This window comes from Juglans regia, chromosome 10, assembly GCF_001411555.2.
Source record: "Juglans regia cultivar Chandler chromosome 10, Walnut 2.0, whole genome shotgun sequence".
NCBI lineage: Eukaryota > Viridiplantae > Streptophyta > Magnoliopsida > Fagales > Juglandaceae > Juglans > Juglans regia.
Window position 1 is genome coordinate 2,788,066 of NC_049910.1, and position 18,724 is coordinate 2,806,789.

Below are 18,724 nucleotides of genomic sequence, written 5' to 3' on the forward strand. Positions count from 1 at the left end.
TTTATCGAAAAAATAGTTTGATTTGCCTGCGGTATTTTTTAGATGAGCGGTGTTATTCTTGTCGAAAGTTCGGTATCGAATGGGTACTAAATAGTGTAATTTTTTTATTTTTTATTTTTTTAAAACATTTTTAACACTTAAAAAACTATAAATTTATTAAATTGGTTAGAAAAATTCCGTATATAAATTCAGTGAGAGCAGTGTTTCTCATTATCTGATATGCTTCCTCAATAAATGATTGAACAAACCGAAATTTTTATGCTTAGATCGTTCGAATCATTGGCCAAAACGCGTCTTTGTTGGCCAAATTAGTTTAATTTCCTAGTTACTTTTTCCGAATAAACTTTATTTTCTCGAATTTAATTGTTATGTTGGTCCCATCTCCTTTCAATTTTATATCATATATAAGGGCAATGTTAGGGATCCACTGGGGGATCCCGCTCCAGCATCCCGTTCCTTTTTTATTTTATTTTAGTTTTTAGTTTTTTTTATGTAATAATTAAGAAAATATTTTTAATAATATTATGAATTTTATTAAAAATAAAATAAAAGCGTTAAAAAATATTTGAAAAAGCTGATAAAAGTTTTTTTTTCATATATTTTCTTAATCACTACATAAAAAAAAACTAAAAAATAAAATAAAGATTTGGAGCAGGATAAATGAACGGGATCCCTATCATTTTCCCATATATAATAGCATGGTTAAAAAAAAAACCAATTTGAAATCATTAAATATATTTCCTTTGTTCAATTAGGGTACATTATTCATCGTAAACTTCCAAATATTATATTTTAAGCCGAAATATTATTGTACTTTATATTTAAGAAAAATTATATACATTATACTACCATCTCACTTTCATTTTATTAAGTAAAATGCGACATATTTATCATCATTAAATGATAATTTATTGTATGTTTCTTTATCATCTAATGATGATGAATATGTCACATACTATTTAGTACGATCAAAATAAAATGAGAGTGTGGTGTATAACATTACTTTATATTTAATGATCATTCTATTTCATTTACAACAATATTATATTTTTATAAATGAAAATTTTATTAACCACACCACCATCTCACTTTCATCTTACTATGCAAAATGTGACACATTTATTACTATTAAATGATCATTTATTGGATAATTCTTATCATCCAATAGTAATAAACATGACATATCTTACTTAGTAAGATGACAGTGCAATATATAACATTACTCTTTAAAATTTGAGTTGTGCTACCCGACAAAATCGCTTGATAAGGCCAAATGGCCTTTTTATTTATATTTTTTTCATACATTTTTTTTATACTCTTTAAGTATTTAAAAAAAAAATTAAAATAGATATAATGTGTGGTATGTGGAGATAATAAGTATAATTATTTTTTAAAAAAATACACCTATCGAGACCCACTGTCGGAACCATTATTGGTGGGTTTATGATCTATTTGGATAGTGAGATGAGATTAGTTGAGATGATTTATAAATAATAATGAGATTAATAGTTGAAATTAAATGAGATGAGATAGATGAACCTCTATATCCAAACGGACCCTAAGTCATTTTAGTGTTTTCCTTAAAATTTAAATTTAAAAAATGAAAACAATGATTTTTTATAATTTTTTTAAATAAAATTATAAATATACGTACCACTACTAAAAAACACGCTGGCTGTATAGGATTAGACCATTGGTACGTTACCTCGTATTAGCTGAAATCGGACCGTTTCAGCCTTTCAAAGCTTGTTGGGCCTTGTACGAATGGCCCATATCGTAAACCATTGCTCCAAACATTTGCACAGCATAGTCATAGACTAGTACTGGTGGTACTGTTATCTCCTCGTCTGCTCCGCTTGCATCCTTCGAATTTTGCAACAACATTGACTCCTCAGAGTACCAGCGGATCAACCCAACGCAAAAATGGTCTCAGCTACCAAAGAAGAAAACCGCAGTAATACTCTCTCTCTATCTCTCTCTCTCATATCTAAAGCGATAAAAAAAAGTATAATCGGAACAAAGTACAATCAAAACAAGTTTACAATTATATCTTTGTCTTTGTACCGCAATTGCCGCATAATTTGGCGTTAAGTTTGGCTTAAGTTCATCTGCTTTATGTTTCCTTGTTATTATTATCAACATTATCGATGGTAATGAGTATGGTTTTAATAATTTCTCAGGTTCTGCCAAAAGGGTAGCTGTTATTGGTGCTGGTGTCAGGTATTGTTCTTTAATGTTCGAGGCCTTCGCTGATTTTGAGTGATTATGTGGTCGTGCGGCTATATTTTATAATCCTAAATCCCTAGACAATGTTTTCTCAGATATAGGCTGAGTTCGGTAGACAAGATGCCTTTGTTGATTATAGCCCATATGAATTTAATGTGGGGTTTGGTCACGAGAATCACAAGAGCACGCAGATAATTCTAGGTTGTCATAGCTCTTAATCTTGATTATTATGAAAGCAATGGAGACAAAATGCTGTGGGTATAGGACTATTGATCTTGTTTTATTCGACTTGGGAAGGTGGCTGAGCTGACTGAGAGTGCCTCTTTAGCCTTTAAGAAAAAGGTTCTGCGCCAACTTTGGACTCAGCTTTAGGCGTTTACGATATCTCTGTTCTCTAACAATTTTTGAGCTTTTCAGTGCTTCCTTTTCTGTTTAGCCGATTTTGGTCCCTTAAGAATATCTGGAGCGTTGAAATCTCCTAAAGCAAACCCATCAGTCTGGCACTTGTCTTGTGCTTCATAGATAGGGTTACATTAAACCTTCTAAATTGACATGTCTTATATCTAATTGTTTCACAATTCTAACATGTTTATATTTGCAACATGATTTGCGAGTACTAGATATGTAATTTGTTTTGTCTTCCATGAGTTGACTGTGACTTTATTTTGATGGTCAAGTGGGCTTGCCGCAGCATACAAATTGAAATCACATGGTTTAAACGTCACGGTATTTGAAGCTGAAGGAAGAGCTGGAGGGAAGTTAAGAAGTGTTTCACAGGATGGTCTAATTTGGGATGAAGGAGCGAACACAATGGTGACATTTTTGGCAGTAGCCTAGGGTGACCACGAGTCCTTACTAAGATTGAAAGCAATCGTAATGGAGGTTTTGTTGCTGTGCAGACTGAAAGTGAAATGGAAGTCAGAAGTTTACTTGATGATCTTGGACTTCGAGAAAAGCAACAATTTGTAAGGGTTTCTACATTACATCAAGCATATAAAATAGAAGACCATTAGTTGTGCATTGGCATGCTAGTGCAGGAATCTTTGTCTTTAGTTTGTCCTCTATCACCAATTTTTCTTATAGAAATTCGACTGCCAGACTTTTATTCTTAAAGTTTTGAATAGATGTTCCGTTGCTGTCTAAACACAAATTTGAAGTTTATGTTAGCTGTTCTCTGAATTCATAAGGAAACTTCACTGATGAAATGAATTGTTGTCTGCTGTTACCAGCCAATTTCTCAGAACAAGCGTTATATTGTACGGAATGGTATGGCAGTACTGGTGAGATTATCACGAGGACTATTTTCTGTTTTCATATTTTGTTGATGTCATGTAATTGCAAGTGTCTAACTGGGATCACAACCTCTTGATTGTCCACATCAGATACCTACAAATCCCATTGCACTGATCAAGAGCAATGTTCTTTCTGCACAGTCCAAGGTTTGTTTTCCAGAAGCAACTACATCCACGAGATATTAATCACATGGGATAAGAAGTGTGTGACCCACTGGTACTATTAGTTCATTACATTAGGATGATAGTGATGGCCCGACATGAAGTGTAAGAATAAGAAGCTTCTCCATAACGTCTCACTGGACACTTAAGGGCATTGAACTCTATCGTTTTCAGCTTCCCCTGGAATTGTCTGTAATTTGTTTTTCAGGGGTATGCTTTTGTATACTCCCTGTGTAATTGGAATATGTCCAGGGCAACGGGGTACAAAATTATGTTTTTCCTTTTACTTATTGAGAGGGGGTCCTAAAATTGAGATATATACAGCTCTTCACATGTTAGCACATGAGAGTTTACTCGAATAAAATGGGGAGAAATATTAAGGTTTATATACCCACAACAAATTGAAAAAAGAAAGAGGAAATGTAAGTTTCTCGGATTAAATATTGCATGTGGCCTCAAATTCTTATTGCAAGTTATTGCACAATAGGAGGGCATCCCATGGTTCTTCTTATTATTATTGTGTTTTGAAGGTAAGGTGAACTTAATCCTCTCTATGACTTTTGATAAGAATTTTATACCGTATTTAAAAGTAAAAATTCACTTTGGAAGGCCTAGTACAAACTACACTGTGCATCTTTCCTGTAAGAGCTCTTTAAACTTAAGAGCATAGTTCAGCTCTCTCGCACAGTATACCCTTATAAAGTGCATTTCTGCGTTTGCAGTTTCAGATCATTTTGGAGCCATTTTTATGGAAGAAAAGTAACTCCAAAGTTTCTGATGATTATAGGGAGGAAAGGTGATGGCTAATATATAATTAAAAGTATTCTGCACTTTGTCTCTTGTTTGTTTTTTACCATTTGAGGGAGTTGTCCCTTTATTTGTTATTTGTTATCTTGTAGTGTGGGTGGGTTCTTTCAGCGCCATTTTGGGAAAGAGGTTTGTTTCATCATTACTTTGTGGTACTTACTTTTCTGATGATGAAATGGTGATAATATAAAGCATGATTTCTTACTATTTACCTGATAAGTTGATTATCCACACAAAATAATCAAAACTCATTAGCTTTGGAATTGATAGATGGAAATATCAAGTAAATTTTACTGGTTTTCAATTGTAAGGTTGTTGATTATCTCATTGACCCTTTTGTTGCGGGCACAAGTGCTGGAGATCCTGAATCTCTTTCTGTAAGTAATGTCTTGGATCTTTGGATTTCCCAAATACTCATTATTGCTTGAAGTAATAGTATGGGATTTTTTTGAATTGATCAATTATTTTACTAACTAAAAAAGATGCTTCATGCTGAAATGTGATGTCTTTGTCCTAAATGATCTGTTTATGATTGACATAAAACACTTTTTTTTATAAGTAAAAACCTGGCTGACATAAAACACTTGGCATCTTCTTTTTGCCAAAACTTCAACAAATCTTAGTTGAGTTTGAGAATTAATGCGCCTTTTGTATTGTACCTGGCTATGCCTATTCATTGTTAATAAAATTTGTTTACTTATAAAAAAAAAAATATTCATTCAGTAAACTTTTTTTCATCTCCTTCTTATTGTTTCAAACAGGTGCGTTATTCTTTCCCAGAGCTATGGAATTTAGAAAAAAGGTACTCTGTAGTTTGTGCAAATTTTACTAACTACACTTGTTTTTTGCCAAAGGATTCTCTGTACTTAATTCCTTTTGTCAATTCTCTTGTCTTCCGTTTGAACTTGGATTGGATGTTGATTGTGCTAATCTGTGTTTTTAAAAGAGATTATGGGAAAATTGATATATCATTTCTTTATTAGAGACTGGAAGACTTGTACTTGAGTCGTGCTCCAGTTGACTTTTAATGGAACAATCACATGATTGCATTTTAAATTTCAGTCTAGTTCTGTGCACATTGTCTAAACCTTAAAGCAGTAGTCTCATTCTTGCTAGTTGCTATATTTTCTATAATTGATTTTAATATTGACAGAATGAACTATTGCAGACAGCTGGCCAATCCTAGGGCTCTTCTATTTTTTATGTTTGTTTCATGATATATGTCCATAACTGGCCAACTCTCTACTCTCTCAGGTTTGGCTCTATCATAGCTGGCCTAGTTCAATCTAAGTTATCTACCAAAAAGGAGGACACTTTGGAACAAAAGAAACGTCCGCGTGGTTCGTTTTCCTTCCTTGGTGGAATGCAGGTATTGACCCCTTTTTCCGATATGTAATGACACGGATTTCATTAAAAAAAGCGTAAGAGGTGCCACCCAAGTACACTAGGAGTATACATACATAGGAAAACACCTAGCTAAGAAAGGGAGAGAACCAGAGTTCAGAAAATCTACAAAAGATAAAAATCTATTATTATTGTGGAAGGCTGACCATTCATACAAAATATTTTAGCATAGGGATTTTTCAATCCAGTAATGTTCTCTCACGGTCTTCAAGATTGCAGGCATTGCATTTATTCTAAATACACCATGTTGAGCATATTGGAGCCGTCCTCCATATGTCTATATTCTAATTGCCTCCCAGTTTACCTCCCCATACCACCAATAACTCCACCACCTGCTCAATCTTAAGAAGGTGAAAAAACTGACACCCACAAGGCCCTGGCCACATCACAATTAAGCAACAAATGTTCCCCACCCTTCTTGCACATGGAAATGGCAAATCATCATTGTAAGATGCCTCTTTCTAGTTATCCATTGTTAGTTTTTTACCTTGAGCTGCCATCCATATGGAAAAAGCCAGCCTTGAAAGGGATATTTTATTGAAAGATCAAAGTTCAAACTTTTGCCTTCTGGAATGAATCCACCCCAATTGATCTTTGTGGTTTTCCTTCACTTTGAAAGAAGATGTGAGGTAGAGGAACGAAGAGACCTATTCCACTTCTCAATCAGGCACTAGTCTGATGAAGGATACACTCCAATGTTTGAATGCCATTATTGAGTTGGCACATGTCAGCCACTGATACCTCCCACAACAGCCATTTTTTACCTCTTAAGAATTGATATACTGCTACTTTTTAAAATATGTACTTGGTCTTTTTGCAGACACTTACCGATACATTGTGCAAAGAGCTTGGGAAAGATGACCTAAAACTGAACTCAAAGGTTTTGTCATTATCTTACAGCTCTGATGGGAAGTCTGCATTAGAAAATTGGTCCGTTGTTTGTGCTTCTGACAGCGACAAGCATTCGCAAGCTTTAGCTGTTGATGCAGTAATCATGACGGTAGTACACATCTTTTTTCAACACATGTTTGGTCCATGTTCTTTGAAATACTCCATTTATTAGTCCATGTGCTTTGCAATACTGCACGTGGAGTGTGTGCTTTGATTTCTTAGGATGTATGATTTATGTGCTAGACATCACTGCTACCGAAACTTATGCAACTGCATGTCCAAGTTGGTTAGAAAGAAATAACACAAGAATAAGTGAAATAAAGTTAGAGAAAAAAAATCTATTCCACATGGTAGTTGTTGGGATCTTGCCAACTGACATGAGTGAGTTGGATTAAAGATAGGTTTCTCAGGGACAGAGCCTGTGCTGCAGGACAATTCAACACTTCCATGTCAGATATACTTGCATCTTAGTTAGGGGTGATAAACGGAACCGTTTCGGTCCGGACCGGTCTAAGACTTAGACCGGTCCGGTCCGGTCCACATTTTAAAGGACCGAAAACATTCGGTCCGGTCCACGGTTTTTTTGGACCGGACAGGACCGAATGAAAAAAAAAATATATATTTTATATATAATAATTGTACAATTAACAATATAAATTTTTAAATATATTATTAATACTTGTTAATATTCTATAAATTAATAAATATATAATATCAATTAGTTAATTATATAGTAATTATATAAATTAATAATATAATTTTCATCTAATTTATTATCATTGACCATATAAAATCTTTTTTTTTGGAGTTTGTTACATAATCCACATTAATAACTCACTTAATTTAATTTAGTATTTTAAATAATTTTTTTTATTAATTATTTAAAAAAATAAAAAAATAAAAAAAAAATAGGCTGGACCGACTGGACCGGACCGGTCCGGTCTGGTCTCTTTGGGTGTTCGGTCCGGAAAAATGATGGACTGAAAATATTCGGTCCATCGCCGGACCGGACCGTTTGCAGCCCTAATCTTAGTTATGCATATGAATCGACTTCACCTCTGTATCTTGGATCTACTTGTTCTCTCCTCGACATGTTGGATGTGCAACTACTCATACTTATGTTTATACAAACACATGTTACTGCTAATGAAAGGACATTGTTGTTGACTGACATGGAACTTATATATCATAGGCTCCATTATGTAATGTCAAAGAAATGAAGATTGGCAAAAGGGGAAAATTCTTTCCACTTGACATACTTCCAGAGGTATTTATTCCATAGTTTAACTTGAATCATCATGCACATGCTTATCAATTTCTTTAGGGACTACATTACTGTTCCATCTTAGTTACTTACCTCTACTAAGAACATGGAAATATGTGCATGAAACTTTGTGCTAGATTAAGTTAACAAGAATGCAATATTATTTGTACCTTTTTCTTTGGGACACTTTTGGTCATTTCTGTGTTGGGACTAGGTAGTAGATGCTTTTCTTTCAATTCAAAGTGTTGAAAAAGATAGACAAAATTCCTCTAAGCTACCTCATGATGTTCGATTATGCTTTATAACTAGACAAGTCATTGTCCTTCAAATATTCTTGGTACCTGGAAAAGGTTAACTTCATTTGTAGTGCTTTCTGTAGGTTCAAGTTGTAGCAATTATATTGTGTTTGCTGGTCAGGTGACATACATGCCACTATCAGTCATAATCACCACCTTTAAGAAGGAGAATGTTAAGAGACCCCTTGAGGGATTTGGAGCTCTTGTTCCTTCGAAGGAGCAGCAAAATGGTCTAAAAACCCTTGGTAATGCTTGGCTATGTCTCACTACAAGTGAAAAACGGTAATTCTTCTGATGGTGTCACTGTATGGATTTTTCTATACAGGTACACTGTTTTCTTCTATGATGTTTCCAGATCGTGCACCTAATGACCTGTATCTCTATACAACCTTTGTTGGTGGAAGTCGAAACAGTGATCTAGCAAAAGCTTCAACGTATGGGAAGCTCATGCTTTTGATTTAATAAATCAATGTTGTATTACAACCTTCAGTTTCTATGCTTCTAGTAAATTTTTAAACATTCTAATTATTTTGTTCTTCTAATCATATATTTCCTGAATGTAACATTTTTCTCCTGTTAACTCTGTTACAGAGATGAGTTGAAGTGTACTGTTTCTTCTGACCTTAGGCAGTTGCTGGGAGCAGAGGGAGAACCTACTTTTGTAAAGTATGAAAACCTATATTTTTATTTTTATTTTCTCTTCAGGTGATAGAGGTTGATCCAGGGATCCAGGAAATTAGTATTTTTTTCTTTTAAGTTTGTTCAAATATATTGAGGTGTACTTGATGCAGTCATTTCTACTGGAGCAAAGCATTTCCTTTGTATGGGCAAAACTATGGTTCAGTTCTAGAAGCAATTGAAACGATGGAGAAAAATCTTCCTGGATTCTTCTATGCAGGTAAATCACTTATCAACTTGAAGTCTGGATAGGCACTGTTTTTAATCTCCAGCTGGATGATCCGGCTCGTTCTTAAACTTAAAACAATAGAAAATCCAACCTATTATAAATTTCCTGGGAGTTCATAACCCCTCAAGTTCACATACTTAACATCCTTGAAGATGTTAATATTGCATTAGGGTCAAGAGTCGTCAAACCATGATTGGGGTTTTTTCCCCATTAGCCTTTTACATGCGTTAATGAGAGTAAAGAAGAACAGGTCCTACTATTATAAGAAAATAAGATCTGAACACTGCCAATTATGTTGTGTTGGTTTGCTAGTAAAATATATTGCAAGGAAAATGTAGGGTATGTGATAATACCATTCTTGTCTTGTTACTTGTCCTAAGGTTTTCTTGCATTTTCAATTTACATGGGTCGGTAGGTTCTTTGTATGGTTTTGGTGTATACCTCTGAGCCAGATTTTGTGAAAAAGATAGGCTGATGAATTCTTCTATAAGTGGGCTTTTTATCCTAACGTTGTTCTTTTTTCGTGTGTATTACATAGATGGGCACACACAAGCAAGAATGGCTTCTGTCCACCATGCTATTAGATGATGACATTAATGTTTTCAGTTTTTCTCTCTTGTCCCCGCGGACAATGAACTTGCAGGGAACCACAAGGGTGGGTTGTCCGTTGGAAAGGCTATAGCCTCTGGGTGCAAAGCAGCTGATCTTGTTATCTCCTATCTTGAATCTTCGTCTAATGACAAGGTGCTCAGAGAAGAGCCATAATTATAGAAATATCAAATGTAACCTTGGTACATGTATCATTAATGCTTTCTTCCTGTTCCTATATGAGTTGCATTCTCCATTACGTTACCCAAGTATTCTTACGGGAACAAAGATTGAAACACCAACTTCTGAAGACTATTGACTTCCATTTCTAGACTCGAGACTCCCAACAAACGCATTTTATTGTTTAGATTGGTCAAACTCACTTTTGATAGTTTCAATGACGGAGGAAAAAACGAGAAATAATATTTATACTCGTAAATGTTGTGTACTTTTTTTTTTTAAAAAAAAAGGTAAATATGTGACTTATATAAAAAATTAAATTTTTTTAAAAATAGTGTACTTACACAATCCAACTGTATTTAGCATTATTTGGAAAAAAAAAATTTGTTGGCAATCAGGTTTTTTATAGGCCTAAAACACCATGAAAGTGGGTCCCTCAATGATGAATAAGTATTGTTGTTTTAATTATTATTTTTAGAATAATGTTATATACAGTTGTAGAGTGAGCAAGTGTCGTGTAAAAAGAATAGTCTATTATTAAAAAATTAATTTTTTTTTATATAAATTTTGTATATATTTATTTTTTTTAAAATAATTGTGTGACATTTACGCATTACCGTAACTATTATTATTTTTTTCTTTTATAACTAATGAATCGTGTCCCGAGACGTAAAGTTGCAAGTAGCAAACTCTTGAAGAATAAAATCTATTTCTTGGTGCATGCAGCAGCCGAGACCGTCCCTTGGGACAATGGGACGGCATGCATGTAATGTTTTGCACCTAATGTTTGTAGCACATAACTCTTTAACAAGTGGCTCCCCGCAAGCTTGATTTAGAACGAGTGAACAAGAGGAGCCACATGAGACAGGATTTCAATCTTGGGAACATTTGGTAATTTTGAGTGTCGACTCAAAGCACGAGACTTACTTCTTTTTGTCCTTTCCCCCATTTTTCCTTTTTTGGGTAAACACTTGCTAATTCATTGATGAAGATAAAGAAATCCACATCCAAGCACTTCATTTACATGTTAAGGAATTTAGATGGAAAAAAATAACATAAGAGTTAGTAGAGTTTGAGAATGGATATGGTTGTCAGATAGATTGATGCTATAATTTGCTGGGATGGGATACTATCTGACAACTTGGATTGGATAGGTGCCCACTTTATGCCTTATCTATTCAATATTTTAATTGCCCTTTAGTGGATTCTTCCTCCGTTGTTTTCAAACCTGGCCCCTCTTAAAATCCTTGTCTTTTCCTCACTGTATTAGTTAAGTTGGGAATAAAATATATTGAGATAAAAAGTTAAAATTAAATAAAATATTATTTTTTAATATTATTATTTATTATATTTTATATAAAAATTTATAAAATTTATAAAAATGAAATGAAATGATTAAGAGCTGCTCTCAATTTAAACTGAACAAAATATATTTCAATAAAATCTATAAAATATTATTTTTAATAAATCAACTTAAATTATTACTGTAGTATCTAAATACAGTTTAAATAAAATAATAAAAATTATAAATTATGAAATAGGATGACGTAAGACTTGTAGCATTTCTCTACCAGCAAATAGCATGGGAATCCGAGCGGATTCCACGAGAATCACCGTCCACCGATGAAAAGTTAAGAGAAAAATAAAACTTTTTTCTTTCCGGTTACACTGAATTTTCCTTTTACTTCCCTTCTATTTCATAAAGGATAATTATAGGTTTATTTCCTCTCGTCATTTATTTGTATGTAATCAATTAAAATATTTTGCTTAAAAAAAATAAAGTACGTAGCAAACGGGTGGCGTACAGGCCCATCATTATCCTTCCATTAATTTTTTGCACTTTTCTCAGACAGCCACTGGTCATCTTGTCCTTCTCTTCTGCTAGAAAACCGACCCCATTAATGTCAGAGAGGAATTCAACCTCTCACAGGCAGTAAATGCTTTACGGCTGTCTTATACGGCCAACGTCCATAAATGCAGTTCACTTTTCCTCTATAGTTCCACATACATTCATTGAAGAACAAGAACAATTAACTAGGGATAAGTAGTTGATTAGAAAAAAAAAACTAGGGATAAGTAGTTTCTCTTCTGCTCCTCTTCCCTGAGTTTGTCTCCGAGTTTTCCTTCGTGGACAGTTCTTTACTTTCCTAGAGACTACCTGGAACTTGTCAGAGTAAAGAGACATTATCTGGATCACCAATTTTTGCTTTTTTATTCGGGCTCACTTGTTTTAGTACACGTGCTTGACCAAATTGTTTCGAGCATTCATCATTTTCCGTGAAAAAGGCGCCCTTTTGCGTTTCCCAAGAGTTTTTCTTTCATTGTTTGTCATTTTCTTCGATTTCAGCGAATTTGGATAACCAGAGTCTTGGGAGCATCTAAGGGTGAATATGATCTCGATTTCGGGAGCTTTTTTTGCTGCGCAGGTCATTTACTTGGAAGCTCGTTTTTTTCGGAGTGAATTTTTACTGAAGGAGCCCCTTTCATGACTTTGCTTAAGAATCTTTGATGGCTCTGTTTCTGTATTCCTTAAAACTGAATTTCGCCGCTTTATTTCTAGGATTTTTGTTGACCGTTTTGTGATTGTAGAGTCTAGTGATTTGAATTTGTACAATGGGGTATTTGTGGTCGTTGCTTCTATTGGTTTTGTTCATTCCAAGCACTTATGAATTACAAACTTCCCAAACCCTAGTTTTACTGCAGCTAAGAAAGCAGTTGGGTTACCCTTCCTCATTGCAAATTTTGGGAAATTACGAGGGAGATTTCTGTAGCCTATCTTCTTCTACACAGATGAGCATCTCATGCCAGGACAGTTCGGTTACTGAGCTCAAAATAATGGGAAATAAGCTTGCCAAGGTCAGTGGGTTCAATGGATTTGCAATTCCCAATACGACGTTATCTAAAAGTTTCTCCATTGATTCCTTTGTTACCACATTGACAAGGCTACCCAGCTTAAGGGTTCTTAGTTTAGTGTCTTTGGGGATTTGGGGACCACTTCCGGATAAGATTCATAGGCTATCTTCGCTTGAGTTTTTGGACTTGAGCTCAAATTTTATGTATGGTTCAATTCCACCGGCAATATCCAGATTGATGAAGCTTCATACATTAGTACTGGATGGAAATTATTTCAACGAAACTGTCCCTGGTTGGCTGGACTCATTTTCAAACCTCACCATTCTTTGTTTGAAGAATAATGGATTGAAGGGTCGGATTCCTCTTTCAGTAGGAAAAATTAAGACACTCAGTTATCTTGCCCTGTCCCACAATGAGCTTTCTGGCAAATTGCCTGATTTGAGTACATTAACCAAGCTACATGTTTTGGATTTAAGAGAAAACCATTTAGATTCTGGACTACCAATGATGCCCAAAGTGTTGGTTACAGCGCTACTGAGCAAGAACTCGTTCTCGGGAAAGATTCCTGAGCAATTTGGTACATTGGGTCAGCTTCAATACCTTGATCTATCATTCAACCATCTGAGTGGAACTCCTCCATCTACGTTGTTCCATTTACCAAATGTCAGCTATTTGAATTTAGCTTCCAATATGTTCAGCGGCTCACTTCTAAATGAGTTAAGTTGTGGTGGCAAACTTGGGTTTGTTGATATATCTAGTAACAAGTTGATAGGTGGGCTTCCTTCTTGTTTGAGAAGTACTTCAGGTAAGGTAGTTGTTAAATTTGGTGGAAATTGTTTGTCCATTGATTCGCAACATCAGCATCAAGGATCATATTGTAAAGAAGCCCTTAAGAGGGGTAAACAATCCAGAGGAAGAGATATAGCGGTAGTAGTTGGTGTCATTATTGGAGCTTGTCTTGTTATGGTGCTTTTTGTACTCGGGGTTCTATTATCGTTTAAAAAATGCCGTTCAAAAAGAACACGCGAGCAGCATATATTGCCAAAGATTGTGCACGAGAATATGCCGACTGGGGTTTCCTCTGAACTCCTTGCCAATGCCAGTAAGTTCTACAGTGGTCAGTTTATTTTTGTAACTATTATTTGTCTATTAAAAAAATATAAGACCTGTTTGTCCTACCTACTGTGTTGGTTTACGGTTCAATATATATAAATAGACAATAAATCATGTTTGTGCATACCATGGGTTGTGGTCATACGAGAGCTTATAGCAATAACCTTTTCTTTTCTTCCTCCAAGGGCTCATTTCTCAAGCAGCAAAGCTAGGGACACAAACTGCCCTGGTTCATCGATTGTTTGCCTTTGAAGAGTTGAAGGAAGCGACAAACGGCTTTGATTCATCTAGGTTTCTTGGTGAAGGCTCAATGGGGAAGGTAACTCTCAAAGCTGAAATAGGTGGCAGAAAAGTGGATGGTTCATTGGATTATTCCAAAATGACGATTCCTTTAGATAATACAACTCATTTTTAGCTGTCACATACATATTTTCCAGGGAGCACATTGCATAAACTAGAAATTTACCTGCAAGGAAAAAAGGGGTTAAGCTACAATCTACAATTGTATTTCCATATATTTATGTTTTTCATCATGATTTGCAAACTCTTGAAATGGGCTGTTAGGATGCCACAATCAATGCATGCAAACAAAAAGTGCATTTCAATCAAATGTTGTGGTATCAATTAGAAGAATTATATGTGAGATTCAATTAGTCCAACACATTATATTTCTCCTGCCAAGTGCCTTTTCTAAATTTTATTTTTTCCTCTCAGCTTTACAGAGGGCGATTGGAGAATGGGACCTTTGTAGCCATACGAGCTCTATCTTTGGGGAAAAGATGCTCAATTCAAAACCTTAAAGTTCGGCTTGATCTGCTCTCTAAGCTTCACCATCCACATTTAGTTGGCCTCTTGGGTCATTGCATTGATGATAGTGGACAAGATGATTCTGGTGCCAACAAAGTTTTTCTTATATATGAATATGTTCCTAATGGAAATTACCATACCCATCTGTCAGGTTAGTATAGCATCTTTAGTAATTCAATCTATATATATATATATATATATATATATAAGAACTAGTTTCTGAAATATAACTGCATAATTATCATAACTAGTTCAGAAGTTCACCTTCTTGGGTTCATTGTGCAACTGCCACCCCTCCCTGTGTGCACCAGGGTGGTCCAGTGCTTTTAGCTTACACCCTGTCCATTTGACTGCATTCAATTATGGAGAAGAGGTCGACTAAAGTTTCTTACACCTTTAATACATCATAGCTTTATGCATTGGAGACAGTCAACCTCTAATCCAGCTACATATATACATGGATGCAGAAAGTTTTCCAGAGAAAGTTCTTAAATGGTCAGATAGACTTAGAATTTTGATCGGAGTTGCGAAGGCTGTTCATTTTTTACATACTGGAGTAATCCCTGGTTGTTTCAATAACCAACTAAAGACAAACAATATATTGCTTGATGAGCATCAGATTGCTAAGCTAAGTGACTATGGGATGTCAATCATCACAGAGGAAATTGAAAAACAGCAGGTATAATACCTGGCTTCTTCTTGAAGCTGTTTAGTGTTGAAATGTTATTTGGTTCACCAAGCAGTCATTCTGACACATTCTGTTTGTTCTGTAGGCGAAGGGAGAAGGCCCAAAATCACGGTATGATAAAAACTGTGGATTTAATTTCTAAATGGAGGATACAAATCATAACTTTGGAGTGGATCCTTGATTTTTTCAACTGGAGTCACATCTTGGGTGGTTGTGCTGAATTAAAAAGAAAAAAGTGCATTATAACCCATAATGCATTTTTTTGGGAGAAATTCTTTGTTTAGTAAGCCTGAGGATGCATTCTTGGGGGCATGTATGTATTTCATAGATCCTTAATGCAAATGACTTGTGAGGTCCCCTACTTCGCTGCTTAAGTGATGGGGAGGTGTAAGCGTCCAATTCTTGGCATATACATTACTCCTTTCTTCTCACCACTCCAAACTGGTATTACTTCTGCTGCTGTATGATAATTAACACTGTTGCAGCTTACTGTGTCTCCCTTACATTTTCCATTACCTTCATATATCACCATCAGATCCACCTGTGCTTTTGCATGACCACTTCCTTCGTCATTACCCTCACTGAAATTGGGACTCCTCACCTCTACTATCGTCAAAATTGCCACTACCGTGAACACTTCCATTATTAACATGCTGACCTACTTCAGCAAGGGTACCGCCATCACTGTTGCTAGTATGATTGCATCTCTGCCACCACCACTGTCATACTGTTGCCAATGAAACTACCCGGTGCCACTACTACTATCTTTCATATAGATGGGTTTGTTTGGTGACAGTTGGTGGTGGTGTCATAGAAGAAAGCATGAATACCCAATCTGATGATTTGTTTGAATTACTCCGTACCTGCTTGGTTTGATGCTGTATTTTAAGAGAGATTCTAAAATAGCTGACTTTTTTACTTCCTTTTGTTTTGTTTTTTTGTTGGCAGCCATCAAACAAATGTACAGGATGATGTATACAACTTTGGATTTATATTGCTCGAATCACTTGTTGGGCCTATAGTGACTGGAAAAGAAGAAGCATTTCTCCTAAATGAAATGGTATGCCAAAGCTTTTTTCTGCAAATTAATTCCATAGATTTAATAGTAAAGCTTTTTGGCAATCTTGGTTCTAAACATTCTGTTACTCCTGATATTTTGCAAATCGGACGAATGAGAATTTTTAAACTATGGTATAAAAATTTCCAAGACTTTTGAATTTTATCCATCTGTTTCAGTTGACAAATTAAAAAACATAAAGCACTAACTTTCACATAAGTTTTTTATTCTTCAATATAAATATAAATTGAGGTTACAAATGTTTGTCTTGCTATCAATTTTGATGACAAAAAATGCGATCTCTGTTCTGTATTCTTGAAATTTTTTTCAACTGCTATAAATTTTGCACTATAAACCAAAAGTATTGAAGTTGGTCATATTTTTATATTTTATAAGACCGAAATTACTTGGATTGGATATGGATTACCTAGGCTTTGTGGATAGTTTCTTTTTCTTTTCCGCGACATTCTTTACATATTTTCTTTAGTCAGTTTGTTTGAGATGATATGTTTCTAAGAACTGGAGACATGTACAGCAGGCATCCTTTGGCAGTCAGAATGGCCGAAGGCGGATTGTGGATCCTGTTGTTTTGACTACTTGCTCACAGGAATCGTTATCGATTGTGATATCCATCACGAACAAATGCATATCTCTGGAACCATCATCTCGACCCTCTTTTGAAGATGTCCTTTGGAACTTACAGTATGCAGCCCAAGTCCAGGCCACTGCCGATGCTGATCAGAAATCAGATTCTACATCATAGTTGCAAGTTTGCAGGAAGTGCAGCACAAAAGAAGCCTCCTGAAATTTGTAACACATAAGTTATGCCTGCATTTGGGCTGCCTTTCGTTATCACACCACGAAATGTAAAGTTGTAAATGCCTTGTTTGCTTGACCTTATGCTACTGAAATTTGGTAGAAAAGGTTGCATTCACCTTGAAAGCAAGAATGCTGATGGGCACTTGGGCATTGATTGTATGATATATATATAGCCCTGCTGTATAATAATAACTGGTTCAAATATTAGTCTACCTTTGTATAAAAGCGCACTGATGGACCTGAGTTATTAAGATTACAAAAACTAGAATATTGGTGTGCTATACAAATATCTATTCTATTATAATAAGTGGCTATCTAATTGTGAATAGTAATTTTTATTATTTTTTCATTAAGTTATGTTTTACCAAAAGGCCTTTAAAATCTTTGACCATTTGAAATGTAACTCTTTTGTAGAATTTAATGAAAGATTATGTTTTACTAAAATGTCCTTAAGATTCTTGACCATTTGATGTGTAGCTCTTTTATAAAATTTAATGAATGATTATGTTTTACCAAAAAGCCCTTAATAGCCTCACGACGACGTCTATTTTTCATATTATTTTTTTTCTGACAGTGTATTTATTTTCTTTTCTTTTTGTTTCATTTTTTTTAAAATAAAAATTTAATAATATTTTATTATTATATAGAGAGTAAATAGATAATACAATATGGATGCAGATCAATACTCATACTTTACTCAAAGAAGCTTGAAGTTTAGATTTTTTTTTTAATTTAGATTTTTTAATTTTTTTTAACCTTATATTTTTTTTAGATAAATAAATTACTGAATTTTTTTATTTTTTTTATTTAAATCATTATGTTAGGTATCTTGGGATTAACGCACCTGGGGTATGTATATATATATGAGGAAGAAGATATTCGAAAAACTGGTTGGGGATAAACACAAAGATTAGAAGGAAATGACCAGCTGTGTTTGCAATTATATCCTTGTGACAGTTATCAGATTACTCTGAAAGCAAGGGGTTGTTGATATCTTCTTTGTTATTTGCCGTACATGATTAGAATATAGCCATCTTGAGAAAGAAAGAGAGAGAGGTATTAAAAGTCTGGATTAAACACGCGAACTCGACTCTTTACAAACAAGTAATTGCTGAGTTTGGACTTTGGAGGCCTAAAGATTTTGTCTACGCTGAAAGTGGGGGGGATTGATCATGACCGGAAATAAATCGAAGGTGACGTGGCCAATACAATGCACCAGATGGAAACTGGAAAGCCCCTTAGCACATCAACAAATCGAGTTATAAATGTAATAAAGGTGTAGAATAGTATTTTTTTTATTGATTACTGCTATAAAAAGATTTTATAAAAATAAATTCACATATTGATATGTATTTATACGATACGTTAAA

General features: G+C 34.7%; 2 protein-coding genes across 3 annotated transcripts; both read left to right on the forward strand.

Moving 5' to 3' along the window:
• The first annotated feature begins 1,822 nt into the window (after window positions 1-1,822).
• On the forward strand, window positions 1,823-10,170 carry LOC109012182 (protoporphyrinogen oxidase, mitochondrial). The gene is made up of 18 exons (XM_018993700.2): window positions 1,823-1,954; window positions 2,181-2,220; window positions 2,904-3,039; window positions 3,126-3,191; window positions 3,456-3,506; window positions 3,609-3,665; window positions 4,403-4,476; window positions 4,580-4,616; window positions 4,799-4,864; window positions 5,249-5,289; window positions 5,742-5,856; window positions 6,712-6,891; window positions 7,975-8,049; window positions 8,464-8,587; window positions 8,668-8,776; window positions 8,934-9,008; window positions 9,134-9,240; window positions 9,893-10,170. The coding sequence occupies exons 1-18, from the start codon at window positions 1,924-1,926 to the stop codon at window positions 10,012-10,014; spliced, it is 1,506 nt and encodes a 501-aa protein (XP_018849245.1). The 5' UTR covers window positions 1,823-1,923; the 3' UTR covers window positions 10,015-10,170.
• A 1,727-nt stretch (window positions 10,171-11,897) lies between these two features.
• LOC109012179 (probable inactive leucine-rich repeat receptor-like protein kinase At3g03770) lies at window positions 11,898-17,561 on the forward strand. 2 transcript variants are annotated; one of them, XM_018993697.2, is made up of 7 exons: window positions 11,898-13,972; window positions 14,169-14,302; window positions 14,698-14,941; window positions 15,258-15,469; window positions 15,564-15,589; window positions 16,427-16,538; window positions 17,074-17,561. In XM_018993697.2, the coding sequence occupies exons 1-7, from the start codon at window positions 12,631-12,633 to the stop codon at window positions 17,296-17,298; spliced, it is 2,295 nt and encodes a 764-aa protein (XP_018849242.1). In that variant the 5' UTR covers window positions 11,898-12,630; the 3' UTR covers window positions 17,299-17,561. The 2 variants fall into 2 exon arrangements, with proteins under 2 accessions (XP_018849242.1, XP_018849241.1); XM_018993696.2 differs by having other exon boundaries at window positions 11,899-13,972; window positions 17,071-17,561.
• The last annotated feature ends 1,163 nt before the right edge of the window (window positions 17,562-18,724 follow it).

What these genes read in the sequence shown, in the direction of transcription:
- LOC109012179 (XM_018993696.2), top strand. Translation starts at nt 12,631, where the DNA reads ATGGGGTATTTGTGGTCGTTGCTTCTATTGGTTTTGTTCATTCCAAGC. An exon ending in TTACCATACCCATCTGTCAG is followed by an intron (nt 14,942 to 15,257) that starts GTTAGTATAGCA and finishes ACATGGATGCAG; the next exon opens with AAAGTTTTCCAGAGAAAGTT. An exon ending in GGAGAAGGCCCAAAATCACG is followed by an intron (nt 15,590 to 16,426) that starts GTATGATAAAAA and finishes TTTTGTTGGCAG; the next exon opens with CCATCAAACAAATGTACAGG.
- LOC109012182 (XM_018993700.2), top strand. Translation starts at nt 1,924, where the DNA reads ATGGTCTCAGCTACCAAAGAAGAAAACCGCA. An exon ending in GTTATTGGTGCTGGTGTCAG is followed by an intron (nt 2,221 to 2,903) that starts GTATTGTTCTTT and finishes TTGATGGTCAAG; the next exon opens with TGGGCTTGCCGCAGCATACA. An exon ending in CCTTCCTTGGTGGAATGCAG is followed by an intron (nt 5,857 to 6,711) that starts GTATTGACCCCT and finishes GTCTTTTTGCAG; the next exon opens with ACACTTACCGATACATTGTG.